Source organism: Neofelis nebulosa, chromosome 9 (genome assembly GCF_028018385.1).
Source record: "Neofelis nebulosa isolate mNeoNeb1 chromosome 9, mNeoNeb1.pri, whole genome shotgun sequence".
In the NCBI taxonomy this organism is placed as follows: domain Eukaryota; kingdom Metazoa; phylum Chordata; class Mammalia; order Carnivora; family Felidae; genus Neofelis; species Neofelis nebulosa.
The window spans coordinates 118,142,217-118,155,694 of NC_080790.1; the positions used below are offsets into that span (position 1 = coordinate 118,142,217).

The window sequence follows — 13,478 nt, forward strand, 5'->3', positions numbered from 1 at the left end:
TTTATTAAGTATGAAGATATGATAATCATACGAAAGCAAAAGGATGGGGCGCCTGGGTGGCTCAGATGGTTGAACATCTGACTTCGGTTAGGTCATATCTCACAGCTTATGGGTTTGGGCCCTGTGTTGAGCTCTGTGCTGATAGCTCAGAGCCTGGAGCCTGCTTCTGATTCTGTGTCTCCCTCTCTCTCTCTGCCCTTCCCCTATGTCTACTCTCTCTCTCTCTCAAAAAAAAAAAAAAAAGCAGCAGTAAGCAAAAAAAATCATATAATGTATGCTATGGTTCTCAAAAGGCACCACCATAAAGTAGATTCCATTAGAACTTTTAAGGCAATAACTTCACCTATAAAACTATATACACCACTCAAGAATAGATAATAAGCTTGACTCCAAAATAAGAAAAATATTTTTTCACTTATCAGTCTGTGTGGGTTACCTTTTTCATTACTATCCCAACAATAAATCATTCACAACACTAGGAAAAACTTACCCTCTGCGAGTCTTGCCATTAATTGGAGACGACCAGTTGTTCCCAAGTCAATTCCAGTCCTTTCCAGTTCATCACTGTCCAAAAATGAGCTAGCACTGGAAGCATCAGTACGTTCAGTAACATGACCAACTTTCATTGGTCTCCCTGCTAGTTCAAATCCATTAAGTTGTTCCAGAGCCTTCTTAGCACATTCTGAATCGGAAAACTGTATAATTGAGAGGGGGATTAAAAAGTCCTGTATGTAAGTTCGCATATATACCAAAGGTAAAGAAATGCTTATTAAATCTAGTATATTTAATAATCACAGAACTGAATAGACAATAAAGTATAAATTTCTAACTTTAAGTAACATAATCTATATGATCAAACCACAAGCTCATGCGAATCCGTTTTGTTGATGTGATGGTTTCAACTCCAAGAAATTACCATGTAATGGCACCTATCCTTGGAAATAAGGAATCTTAGTAACAAAACGTGTGAAGTTATTTTTCAAACTTCAAATTTTAATGTGCCGAGATAAACACGGTGCTATCTTCTCTTTATAAAAAGAACTATTTAGAAAAATTAAAACATCACTCAAATGTTATTTAAAAAAAAAAAAATCCTGGGTCATTTTATTGCCAATAACATCATGAAAACTGTTAATTCCCAGGATGCAAACACAAACTGATTTGCACTCTGTATTTCACTTAATGGAAGAAAAATATACTCTCATGAATTCCATACTTAATATTTTACCAGTATGTTGCAAAATAATTTTTTTTCTCTTTTATCAAGACAGGAAGAAATAATGGAGAGTCACAAAACAGAAAATATTTACCAATACACAGCACCATATAGATTTACATAATCTAGCTTTGTACCAGATCTTAGTAAATAGCATATGTATAGTTGATAATTAAAAATTTTTTGAGGAGCACTTGGGTGGCTCAGTTGGTTAAGCATCAGACTTCAGCTCAGGTCAAGATGTCATAGCTTGAAGTTTGAGCCCTACATTGGGCTGTGTGTGGACAGCTCAGAGCCTGGAGCTGCCTCAGACTGTGTCTCCCTCTCTCTCTCTCTGCCCACCACCCCACAACTGGCATTTGGTCTCTGTCTCAAATATAAACATTAAAAAAATTTTTTTTAATAATAATAGGCCTGCATGTTTTATCTGACATTTAGTAAGATTTCTATGAAAAATGTGCCTGGCCACTAACCAAATATTCAAGCACCAAACCTATCACATAAAAAAAATATTTTAGGGAACACATGATGAAATACTCAATTTAGTAGAAGTGACACGTAAAATGTCTTGACCACACACAGAGGAAAATAACCACACTAATGTTATTAGAAGCAAAATAAAAAATTAGTTTAAAAAAAGTGACTTGGGGCGCCTGGGTGGCTAGGTCAGTTAAGCGTCCAACTTCGGCTCAGGTCATGATCTCACGGTCCGTGAGTTTGAGCCCTGAGTTGGGCTCTGTGCTGACAGCTCAGAGCCTGGAGCCTGTTTCAGATTCTGTGTTTCCCTCTCTCTCTGCCCCTCCCCTGTTCATGCTCTGTCTCAAAAATAAATAAACATTAAAAAAAAAAATTTTTTAAGTGACTTAACAGCTATAATTTATAAGTAACTTTTCTCCTTTCACTAATACATATTGAGAAAGATAAAATCCCAATTACCAATAAAACTTTATCACTAAATAACATTTAAATTTTGCTGAAATTTGAACACAATACAATTATAATTTCTTGATTAGAATTCAGACCTATTTGTATTTAAAAAATTTTTTTCAGGGTGCCTGAGTGGCTCAGTCAGTTAAGCATCCAACCTCAGCTCCGGTCTTGATCTCACTCACAGTCCATGTGTTTGAGCCCTGCATCAGGCTCTGTGCCTCCCTCTCTCTGCCTCTCCCCTGTGCTCAAGCTCTGTCTGTCTCTCTTTCAAAAACAAATAAACCTTAAAAAAACTTTTTCTTTTTTTTTTTTGCAATAGCAGCTATGGTGCCAATTCACATTTGCTCTAGAAATAGTTTCCAGAACCTCCTGAAGATATATGATGATGTAATTGAATTACATTGGGAAATACAGAAGAGAATTTACTTTTAAAGGGGCCCCTCCATTCAATTATCCCAAGTGCCACATCAAAACTCTATTCTCATCAAGGAATGGGCTATGCTGGTTAACCACAAACTCTTATAATAAAACAATTCTGACCATGGTTTTGAGGTGATGACACACAAAAAGAATTTTAAGTAAAACAGAATTTCAAGAGACTTTTCATTCAACTCACAAAAACACGTAATAAAATGTACTAAGAAACTGAAGAACTCATAATGGAATCATAAACTTCAATGACACAGAGATTTAGCTATGGAAATTAATGACCATATACAGAATAGGAAACTGGCTAAACATCAACATTTGGTAAACATGATGTTAATCATGGTAATTGCTTACCGTAATAAAACCATATCCCTTAGATCGACCTGTTTCACTATCCATCATGAGTTGGATACTTTCAATCTAAAAATGAAAATCATGATTATTTATTGAAGCAAAAAGGAGGAAACAAAAGCATTTTATTCCTTGAAACATGATTTTTTAAAAAAATCTCATCCGGGGCGCCTGGGTGGCTCAGTCGGTTAAGTGTCTGACTTCCGCTCATATCATGATCTCGCAGTTTGTGGGTTAGAGTCCCGCGTCAGGCTTTATGCCGACAGCGCAGAGCCGGGAGCCCATTTAGGATTCTGTGTCTCCCTCTCTGCCCCTCCCACACTCACGCTCTGTCTCTACTTCAAAACTAAACAAACGTTAAAAATATTCCTCTTCAATAAAAAAAACTCATCCAGGGGCGCCTGGATGGCTCATTCAGTTAATCATCCGACTCTTGGTTTCAGCTCAGATTATGACCTTACAGTTTCATGAGTTTGAGCCCATCAGGCTCTGCACTACTAGTGGAGAGCCTGCTTTGAGACTCACTCTCTCTTTCTCCTTTTCTGTCCCTCCCTCCCTCACTCTCTCAAATTAAATAAACTTAAAAAAAAAAAAAAAAAGTCATCCCCACCACGGAACTGAGGGGTTCCTGGGTGGCTCAGTCTGTTGAACAACTATTGATTTTGCCTTAGGCCGTCATCCCAGGTCAAGGGATTGAGCCCTGTGTCAGGCTCAAAGCTGGGTGCAAAGCCTGCTTAAGATTTTCTCTCTCTCCCTGTTCTGTTTGTGCTCTCTCAGATTTAGGAAAGAAAAAAAAAACTTTTTTTTGAAAATACATCACAACCCTCATTTCCAAAATATCTTCTAAAAGCCTAGAAACATCCCAAACAAGAAGTTATGCACTGTGGAACAAGGGGGAAAAAAAAAAGTATGATCTTATTCTTTTGCCTCAAAAACAAACCACTAAAAACCAAAGTTCCTTTGTAAACCTACAATCAGGTATTAGAAATAATTAACAATTTGCTTCCTTTCCACCATTATGCTAAAAACACCAAACGTTAATTCTCAGTAACAGCACACATGATAAATTGCCCAAGATGCTGGAATAACTAAACTCAACGCTGAATGTAGTTGATCACTGCACAACTGTGAATACATGAAAAGGCAATGAATTGTATGAAGATACTGGGACTTACCCTTCCAAAAGGCTCAAAGATCCCCCGAAGCATATCTTCAGTTATGTTAAAGTGTAACGAGCCCACATAAAGCCTCATAGGTCCAGCACTTCCCTTTTGTAGATTGTTTGCCATTGCTGCAGCTCTGTTTTTTTCTGCCTACAAGTTGGACAGGACAAAATGCACATCACGCAGCACTAATTCAAATCATTTCAATCAAAGTAAAATCCCATTCACTTTAGATTTGCTTAATGACAAGTGATGTCAAAGGATAGTGATGACATCATGATAAGGTGAGTCACACACAGAAGTATAAATATTGTATGATTCCACTCACCTGCCACTGTGATTAACAGCGCAGAGTTCAAATTAATTTTAAGAATATGGTTCAAATGCCCAATTTCTAAACACAAACTGCAATATTTCATTCAAGAAGTTTTAAAACAAGTTTTAAGCCCCTATACAAGACATATACAAACCAACACTATGCTGTATTTCCTATGTAAGTTGAAATCAATTCTAAAAGTACACTCTATCATCTAAATTAGATGCATGCTGACACCAAACATGCTAAATGTGGGAAATAAGACTTTCCTAGAATTTAGGTAAATACATTCATTATTCATTAAAATTGATGCACCCTCAAAATCACTGTTACTCAAAGTACAGTACACCAACTGGCTGGCTGTCATAAAGAGCATTTGTCAATATAAAATCCAATCAAGCAAACCATTCAGTTTAGCTGTCATTTTTTTTTTTTTTAACTTTTTTTTAATTTATTTTTGGGACAGAGAGAGACAGAGCATGAATGGGGGAGGGGCAGAGAGAGAGGGAGACACAGAATCGAAACAGGCTCCAGGCTCCAGGCTCCGAGCCATCAGCCCAGAGCCTGACGCGGGGCTCGAACTCACGGACCGCGAGATCGTGACCTGGCTGAAGTCGGACACTTAACCGACTGCGCCACCCAGGCGCCCCAGCTGTCACTTTTTCTAAAGGTAGTTTTTCTCAAAGGTAATGATTATCAATTTATACTCTAACACATGTTCCTTTTCTTATTAATAAACTGGGGCACCATGAGCAGTAAATATCCCAAAGGAAGCTTAAAAGTTAAATGAATTCAAAACCTCATTTAATTTGAGGATTCTCAGCCCTCTGTCTACATGCTATTAAGTTTGTCCTTCATTACGGGAAATCAAGGAATTACTTTTACCCATTTCCCAATAATTGCCTATTTTTTTAAACAGACATTCAAGTGATAAATACCCACTATCAAGTTACTTCTAAAACATTAAATAGGATAGGGGCGCCTGGGTGGCGCAGTCGGTTAAGCGTCCGACTTCAGCCAGGTCGCGATCTCGCGGTCCGTGAGTTCGAGCCCCGCGTCAGGCTCTGGGCTGATGGCTCGGAGCCTGGAGCCTGTTTCCGATTCTGTGTCTCCCTCTCTCTCTGCCCCTCCCCCGTTCATGCTCTGTCTCTCTCTGTCCCAAAAATAAAAAAAAAAAAAAAAATAAAAAAAAATGTTGAAAAAAAAAAAAATTTAAAACATTAAATAGGATATATTATTGCCTTTTAGATATGACGTAAGTGAATAACTTAGTTACAAACAACTTATTAGCAGTGAAACTGGATGGAATTTCATGTCAGATCTGGTTCCAAGGCTGGTGCCTTTTTTACTTATTTTATAAATAAAATCACTGAAGTTGATGAAGTAACTATACTATTTAGGAATTCCAGAGTATTAACTTCAGTGGTTCGAAAAGCAACCAACAGGACTTATTTTTTTTTTAACACAACTTTTATATTGCTCAAAGTATTTAATTTTTTTTCAGTGTTTATTTTTGAGAGGGACAGAGAGGGTGAGCAGGGGAGGGGCAGAGAAAGAGGGAGACAGAATCTGAAGCAGGCTCTATGTTCTGAGCTGTCAGCACAGAGCCCAACACAGGGCTCGAACTCACGAACCGTGAGATCATGACGTGAACAATCCAGATGCCCCTCAAAAATATTCTTTGAGTTCTATATTCTCCATTAAAAAGAAAAAACTGAGCTACCAGTGACAGATATGTTTCTTAATAAAAATAAGTATGGATACAGAATCCTAAAAATACTTTAACAGAATGATACATACCAATTTTTTCACCTTTACTGTATTGCTAATGCTAATTTCATTTCCCAAAGGCATTACTCACTATAAAGTACCAGCAAAAAGGAACAGAAGACATTTTAACCAGAAGACTTTCTGAAAATTAGTTTGAAACATCTTACCTTCAAGAAATGCTAATAACTGATAGTTATTCAAACTACTCTTAACATTTTATAAAACCTTATACATTATACATCGTAAGATGCATTATAAAACAATAAAAATATTAAAATTTATTAGAAGTGTCAAAATCACTCCATTTTAAAAAGCAGCGGTAAACATGCTCTTCAACGCTTCTATACTCAATGAATCACCACAAATCAATAAAATTATAGACCACGGTCTCAAGTCTTTTTCATGAAATAGATATTCAAGACTTATATTAGAACAAGATGGGGGTGCCTGGATAGCTCAGTAAGTTAAGCATCTGACTCGGCTCAGGTCATGATTTCACGGTTTGTGAGTTCAAGCCCCACATTGGGCACTATGCTGACAGAGCAGTCTGCTTGGGAATCTCTCTCTGCCCCTCTCTCAAAATTACATAAACAAAAAAAAAACACGAACAGAATATTGTTAAAATTATACTTTTATCGGGGCGCCTGGGTGGCGCAGTCGGTTAAGCGTCCGACTTCAGCCAGGTCACGATCTCGCGGTCTGTGAGTTCGAGCCCCGCGTCAGGCTCTGGGCTGATGGCTCGGAGCCTGGAGCCTGTTTCCGATTCTGTGTCTCCCTCTCTCTCTGCCCCTCCCCCGTTCATGCTCTGTCTCTCTCTGTCCCAAAAATAAATAAAAAACGTTGAAAAAAAAATTAAAAAAAAAAATTATACTTTTATCAAAGTAATGAAGACAAAAAAGAAACAAACCTGTTCTGAGAACATCTAACTCAATAATTCACGATTATATAAGGTACTACAGCATAACATTAAGAGCAGGTTTCTTGTACTATCGCTAATCAAATTCCTAACCAAGAAAAAAATTACCTGTGATGCTTGTACTATGATTGGCACTCCTAAAACACGTTGGCCAGTTAATCCTATTGCTAGAGGCACCGAGCTAACATCAACAAACTCCACATATGCAATTCCTTTGGAACGTCTTGAATTTCTATCAGAAATCATTCTCACATCTCGAACCTAAAAAGAAAACAAACACTTAATACAAGGTTCTCTTTATGCAACCATCCACTATAAACCATTATTTATTTTACTGACAATGTGGTTTTATTTGCTTACTTTTAAATAATCTCTACGCCCAATGTGGGGCAAGAATTGATGACCCTGCAATTAAGAGTCATATATCTTCTAGACTAAGTCAGCCAGGCACCCTCCCCTCCCCAACAATGGTTTAAAATAAGTAAAATTGTCAGTCCACTTCTACTTCTCATGAATGTGTGATAATGGTTATTATTTCCAATACTATTAACTTCCAAGTGAAGTAAAACAGAAATGCTGCGCAAAAAAATTCCCTAACTGAATTTCAAACAAATCAAAAGATTTGATGTTTAAATATTCTCTAGTTCAACCTAACATATTAACGTTATTATTAAAATGTTTTTTTGGGGCGCCTGGGTGGCTCAGTCGGTTAAGCGTCCGACTTCGGCTCAGGTCAGGATCTCGCGGTCCGTGGGTTCGAGCCCCGTGTCGGGCTCTGTGCTGACAGCTCGGAGCCTGTTTAGGATTCTGTGTCTCCCTCTTTCTCTGACCCTCCCCTGTTCATGCTGTCTCAAAAATAAATAAACGTTAAAAAAAAAATTTGGGGGGCGCCTGGGTGGCTCAGTTGGTTAAGCGTCCAACTTCGGCTCAGGTCATGATCTCGCAGTCCGTCATTTCAAGCCCCGCGTCGGGTTCTGTGCTGACAGCTCGGAGCCTGGAGCCTGTTTCAGATTCTGTGTCTCCCTCTCTCTCTCTGACTCTCCCCCATTCGTGCTCTCTGTCTCAATAAATAAACGTTTAAAAAAAAAATTTTTTTTTTTTAATAAATAAATAAAATTAAAAAAAAAAAATGTTTTTTTGTTGGGACACCTGGGTGGCTCAGTTGGTTGTGTCTGACTCTTGATTTTGGCTCAGGACATGATCCCAGGGTTGTGGGATCGAGCCCTGCATTGGAGATCAGAACTGAGTGTGCACCCTACGTAAGATTCTCTCTACCTCACCAGTGCTCTCTAAAGAGAAGTAATAAAAATATTGTTTGCACTTCTCACATACTTGATCTCCCTGAATAAACTAAAAACTTACCTTTCCTACTGTAGAGAAAAACTCTTCCAAATCCCTTGGGCGAATTCTTGCTGCCAGCTGCATGCAGAATACTGTCCTTGCATCTCTTTCCTCAGGAGTTAGATTATCAATAGGTTCCCTAACAGGAATAAAAATTAATTTTATAACTTACGCTCTTATTTTTACTTTTTAAAATTCATTTTCAATAAATAGAATAAACTTTAACAAAAGTAGTTTGTCACTATTCACAAAATGAATATTTCACTAAGATTTATACAAAACATCCATAAAATAATTCACTGTGACTCAATTCCTTCAACAAGACGACAGTTACTAGATGTTTCTTCTGATAATACCTCACATGGTACCAGGACAAAAGTCCATTGGCCTGGCAATTTTAGAAACAGTAATTTATACAGAATAATAAAAAAAACTATCAGAAGCCCGAGTTTAATAAGAGTCACTAAAAATAACTAACTACAAGTATCAGACTGTAGTGGAAGGAATGATTTCCCAAAACAAAATCATACAGTGAAATAGTCTGACAATCACAAATGCTGAACTCCAAGTTATGAGAACTATTTTATTCTGAAATTTTTTCCTGATTTTTTTAATTTAACAAACTGAGATAAATATATGGAATAACGAGCTGGTTGTTTATTAGATCAGTCTCGTAAGACTCTACAAATTTAGTATCCAAAAGAATGTTTCTTGACGGTTATAAAATACAGAAACAGTACGCATAAGCAAATCAAAAATGAAAAGCAGGAAATTATATAGACAAATTATCAGCAGTGGAATTCAACTTAATTATTTTTACATATAGCCTTGATAACTGACAGCATTTCTGATTATATGGAGGGAACTAAAGTGCCTGAGTTAAGTAAAAAAGCACAAGAGATGAAACTTAATTTCATGAATTTTGAGGAAGAAACACAAGCGTCTATTAACATTATTTATTAGAAAACATCACTAAGGTTAAGGTTCTAAGTGAATCCTTAGAGACAGAAGCACAAATATGCTCTTATCCGCATTCTAAGCATTGTCAGGAAGTACTTTTGAAGTATTCTACCTACAAAATTCTGGCACATTTCCTTGAGGAATCAGCTAATTTTAAACATATAAAACAGAGGTACAAAGCTAGACTGCTTCCATAAAATAAGAACTAAAGGGGATTTTCTTAGGAAAGTAAATATTAAAGAGTGAAAAGCTCCGTGTTACAAAAAAGAGCTTTTAAAAATATTAAGGTTTTCATCAAATCTTAGGATTACAATATATCAAACAAATATAACAAGTAATAACCTCTAAGTTAAAAGGTGCCCTTTAAGGGAAGCCAGAATATCAGTAAAGAATAATGCTGCCATATACCAAAGTGTTCCTTGAGCCAAAATAAATAGAAGGTGTGATAGGGAGGTCTTATATTTAAGAGGAAAATTAACTCAAAGATTCGAGAACATTAAGATTACTACTTAGAAACAAACAAACCTGGCTAAAACTTTGGAAATGGAAGTACTTTATCTCAGTAAAGACAGCCAAATGATAAAACTTGTGATAGTTACAACCACTTTCCCATGAAGCTACTTTAGTAAAATTTATTAATTCCAAAGATAAGCAAAGTCTACTTAAAATTTTCTATAGCTACCATTAAAAAAATTTACTTACAAGTGATTTAAGAACACATGTAAGATCTACAAATTACTGCTCCATTCTTAGTAATACGAAATTAAAATGAAAACTTACAAATCCACACTGATTTAACAGTATCCCAGTACTACCCACAGAAGATATAGTACAAATACTGTCCAAATTACAAAATGTTAATTAATAGTAACATACACTGTAAAAGCTTTATAAAAGCTTAAAGTGCTAAAGGAAAAAAAAAAAATAGGGACAACAGCTACCTCACAGGGCTCTTGTCTTTTCTGAATGGACTTTTGCTTCGGGAGCGTCGTCTGCTGCAAAGTTAAAAAGTTTCAGAAATTACCCAAACAAGTACACCACATCAGTTCCTTGAAAAACAATTTAAACAATTCAGAAGTATGTTTAAAAACCTTAATTTGATGCTATGAGGCAACCCAATCTTTCCTCGGATGGCACTGTTAAATTTTGGTCCGGAGCTAAAAAGGAAACACAAAATTACACTAGTTACAGGGTTAGGGTCTTGCTAAGATCGCGTTCATGCGCTCTCCAGCAAGTTTAACATTGTTCAGGCTGATTCTTTTCCACCTCAATTATGAAGAGGAAATAGAGACTTTTTCTCTTAATTATCCCAGGCAAACTGCTCTTATATTTATCCATCCTGGACCACTGAGAGGTGCCGAGACCAAAGGTTACAGCCTCAAGATTGTTAAGAATCTAAAAAATCTCACCCTCATTTTCAGTCTATAATTCTTTTTACACTATGAATACATTCCTGAGAAGAAAAAAAAAAAAAAAGCAGAAGTGAAAATAAGTCACCCTGAACTTCCCTCACACCAGAATAACTGCAGTTAACAATTTGGTGTGTATTTTTGCAGATCCTTTCTCAGGAATACATTTGTATGCACGTACATATACAATATTCATACGTGTTTTCTTGTTTGAGGAATGTTTAAAAACAAGGAACTAATTCTTTAACATCATGAAAACTTCTTTTCCATATAACAGTTAAGTCTCGGAGACTGCATGAAAGAAGTTTATGTGTCATACTTCTCTTTGTGGCAAAATATTCCATAGTAAAGATGTGAAGAAAGTTATTATTTCAAAAAATGTTTTATGAACTTGACATAATAAAAGCATGTTTTCGAAAATATCATAAAGGTAACTGTTATAACACAATTTTATTCTGAATCTTAAAAAGGCCCAATAGTTTCTGGATCTTTTATTCTGAAAGACCAAACTAACTTAAAGGGACAGGTCAGATGTCCTTTAGTGCTCATCCTACTATCCTTTTCAGGAAGGGTAACAAAACAAAACAGTGGTATGTGATCCACATTTGGACTCGTTTTCATGGACTCTATGCACACCTGCAACATCCAAGCAGTTCCAAATAAAGTTATATGTTAAATGGGTCCTTTGCCATTCAGACTAATAACCAGAATTAAGAGTATACATTTAATGGATAAATTAAAGATCACATGAAAACAAATGTGAGAACTAAATCACTTTGAAGTCAGACTAGGATTCAAGCTTTCATTACTCTAGATAAACCATATTAAGAATTTATTAAAGTAACCCTCCCCCATTTAATTCATTCTGGTAAAAATGAATATGGTAATTTTTGATAAATTGGACAAAAAAACAAAGTACTTTTTAATACAGCATCTGGAATTAAAGCAACATTGTGTCCTCTTTCAGCTCTTAAATTGTTTATGAGATAAGCAGCTAGGAAGAAAGTAGAAAACAAGGAGTTCAATCCTTTTTATTTTAAAGGTTAAAGACCCAGAATCAGGATCCAAAGTGTTAATAACTTTAATGGCTTCAAATAATACTAAAACATTTCATGAATAGCAGTTAATGTGGGTGCTTTATTTTCATTCTCTTCTCAATTCAACTCATTAAATTTATCTGTCAGTTATTACCTTCTTCCTAAAAGATGAGAAAGCTCAAGCTTGGAGTGTTAACTTGCACAAGTGAAAGAGCCAAATGTCTTATTGTGGTCTGTTTGTCTTTGAATTCCATCTCCAACCATTCAAGAGTGTTAATTTTAAAATAACTCCCAGTTTACAACAGTATGTTCATTAAGAGGAAAGAACATCTTAAAGCACTAAGAATTGCTAGCTAGAAGCAATCCTTAAGAGTTGTAGGTAGGTTCCTTCCAAACTTTATTAATATAGTTTTTAAAATGACCATAATAAAATATATTTCCAACTTGTTACATAACCACATTCAAATTTCCAGAGTAATTTCAAAGCATTTTTATCAGCGTCTTACTATTTTTAAAAACCTTAAATATAAATGTGATGAGCCCCAAGTTGATCATTATCAAGGAGCATACACCAAATTCACAAATGGTCTGTCATTTCAGCTGAAAACAGCCAGACAAGATTAACTACATATTTGACTAATTACATTTATAACTGATCTATTTGAGCTTTAAAATTTTTAATTTATGTTCCGTAAAGAAAATTTAAATAGCTCACACACCTTTAAGCTTTCAAATATTTGGTACTACAATATCAAGTTTTTTAAGCACTGCAGTGCTTTGGTCTAGTTTACATGGCATACAGTTAAAATATTTTAGATGGAGTAACAGAAAATCTGTATGCTTAGTAATACAAATGTTATATACTGGTCCACATGCTGTATTTCTACTTTGCTAGACTTTTCAATGCCAATACCTCATCTAATGCTTTTTAACTAGTCGTACTGAAAAACAAAATTTTACAATGCAAATTTTCCAGGTTAAATTGTTTTATGTACACCCAGAGAATGACTCTAAAACCAAAATCACTGTAACTATAGTTACATACTAAGGACTTCTGTAGCGGCCTCTGAATCTGCGATCTCGACTTCTTGAGCGGCTTCGTCTCCTTTCTTTGCTTCTACTTCGCTTCCTTTCACGGCTTTTACTCTTTTTCCTTTCTCTATCTCTACTTCGTTTCCGTTCCTTACTTTTGCTTCTTTTACGTTCATGACTACGACTTCTGCTCTTGCTTTTTTTCCTCCTGAGAAGAAAAAAATTACTATTATCTTGCTAGCTTAAGATTACTTCCTTTTATGGTCAGAAATCTTTTTAAAAATTTATCTTGCTATTTTTACCACTATGATACATAATCATACTTATGGAAAAGTAATTCCTAGGTAAGGTAAATAGCACCCCACCTTTGCTTTCTTTCTACTACTTAAAATCAGCAGATAGTGACAATCATTTGAGAGAGCAGGGACTATTAATGATCTCTCTTGAGTCAGTTACAGCTTTAACAAGGAAATGATTTATTGGGAGGAAGAAGATCAAAACTTGAACTCTTAAAGTGTGACCAACATAACTGGCCAACAAAGAAATTTACTGTAATCTACAAGATACAGTAATAAAATCAAATTTACAATAGAATGTTAACATTGAAG

General features: G+C 35.8%; 1 protein-coding gene across 7 annotated transcripts in view; it reads right to left on the reverse strand.

The window, feature by feature from the left end:
* RBM39 (RNA binding motif protein 39) overlaps positions 1-13,478 on the reverse strand; it is a 31,918-nt gene that overhangs the window by 11,220 nt on the left and 7,220 nt on the right. For 3 of the 7 annotated variants that reach the window (XM_058685466.1, XM_058685463.1, XM_058685467.1), the window contains 7 exons: positions 12,884-13,078; positions 10,334-10,387; positions 8,454-8,571; positions 7,200-7,352; positions 4,102-4,239; positions 2,930-2,995; positions 491-695 (listed from right to left, as the gene is read on the reverse strand). In XM_058685466.1, the coding sequence (XP_058541449.1) occupies positions 491-695; positions 2,930-2,995; positions 4,102-4,239; positions 7,200-7,352; positions 8,454-8,571; positions 10,334-10,387; positions 12,884-13,078 (929 nt within the window). Of the gene's footprint in view, positions 1-490; positions 696-2,929; positions 2,996-4,101; positions 4,240-7,199; positions 7,353-8,453; positions 8,572-10,333; positions 10,388-10,483; positions 10,550-12,883; positions 13,079-13,478 lie in introns of all 7 variants that reach the window. The other 4 variants (XM_058685462.1, XM_058685461.1, XM_058685464.1 and 1 more) reach the window with 2 other exon arrangements.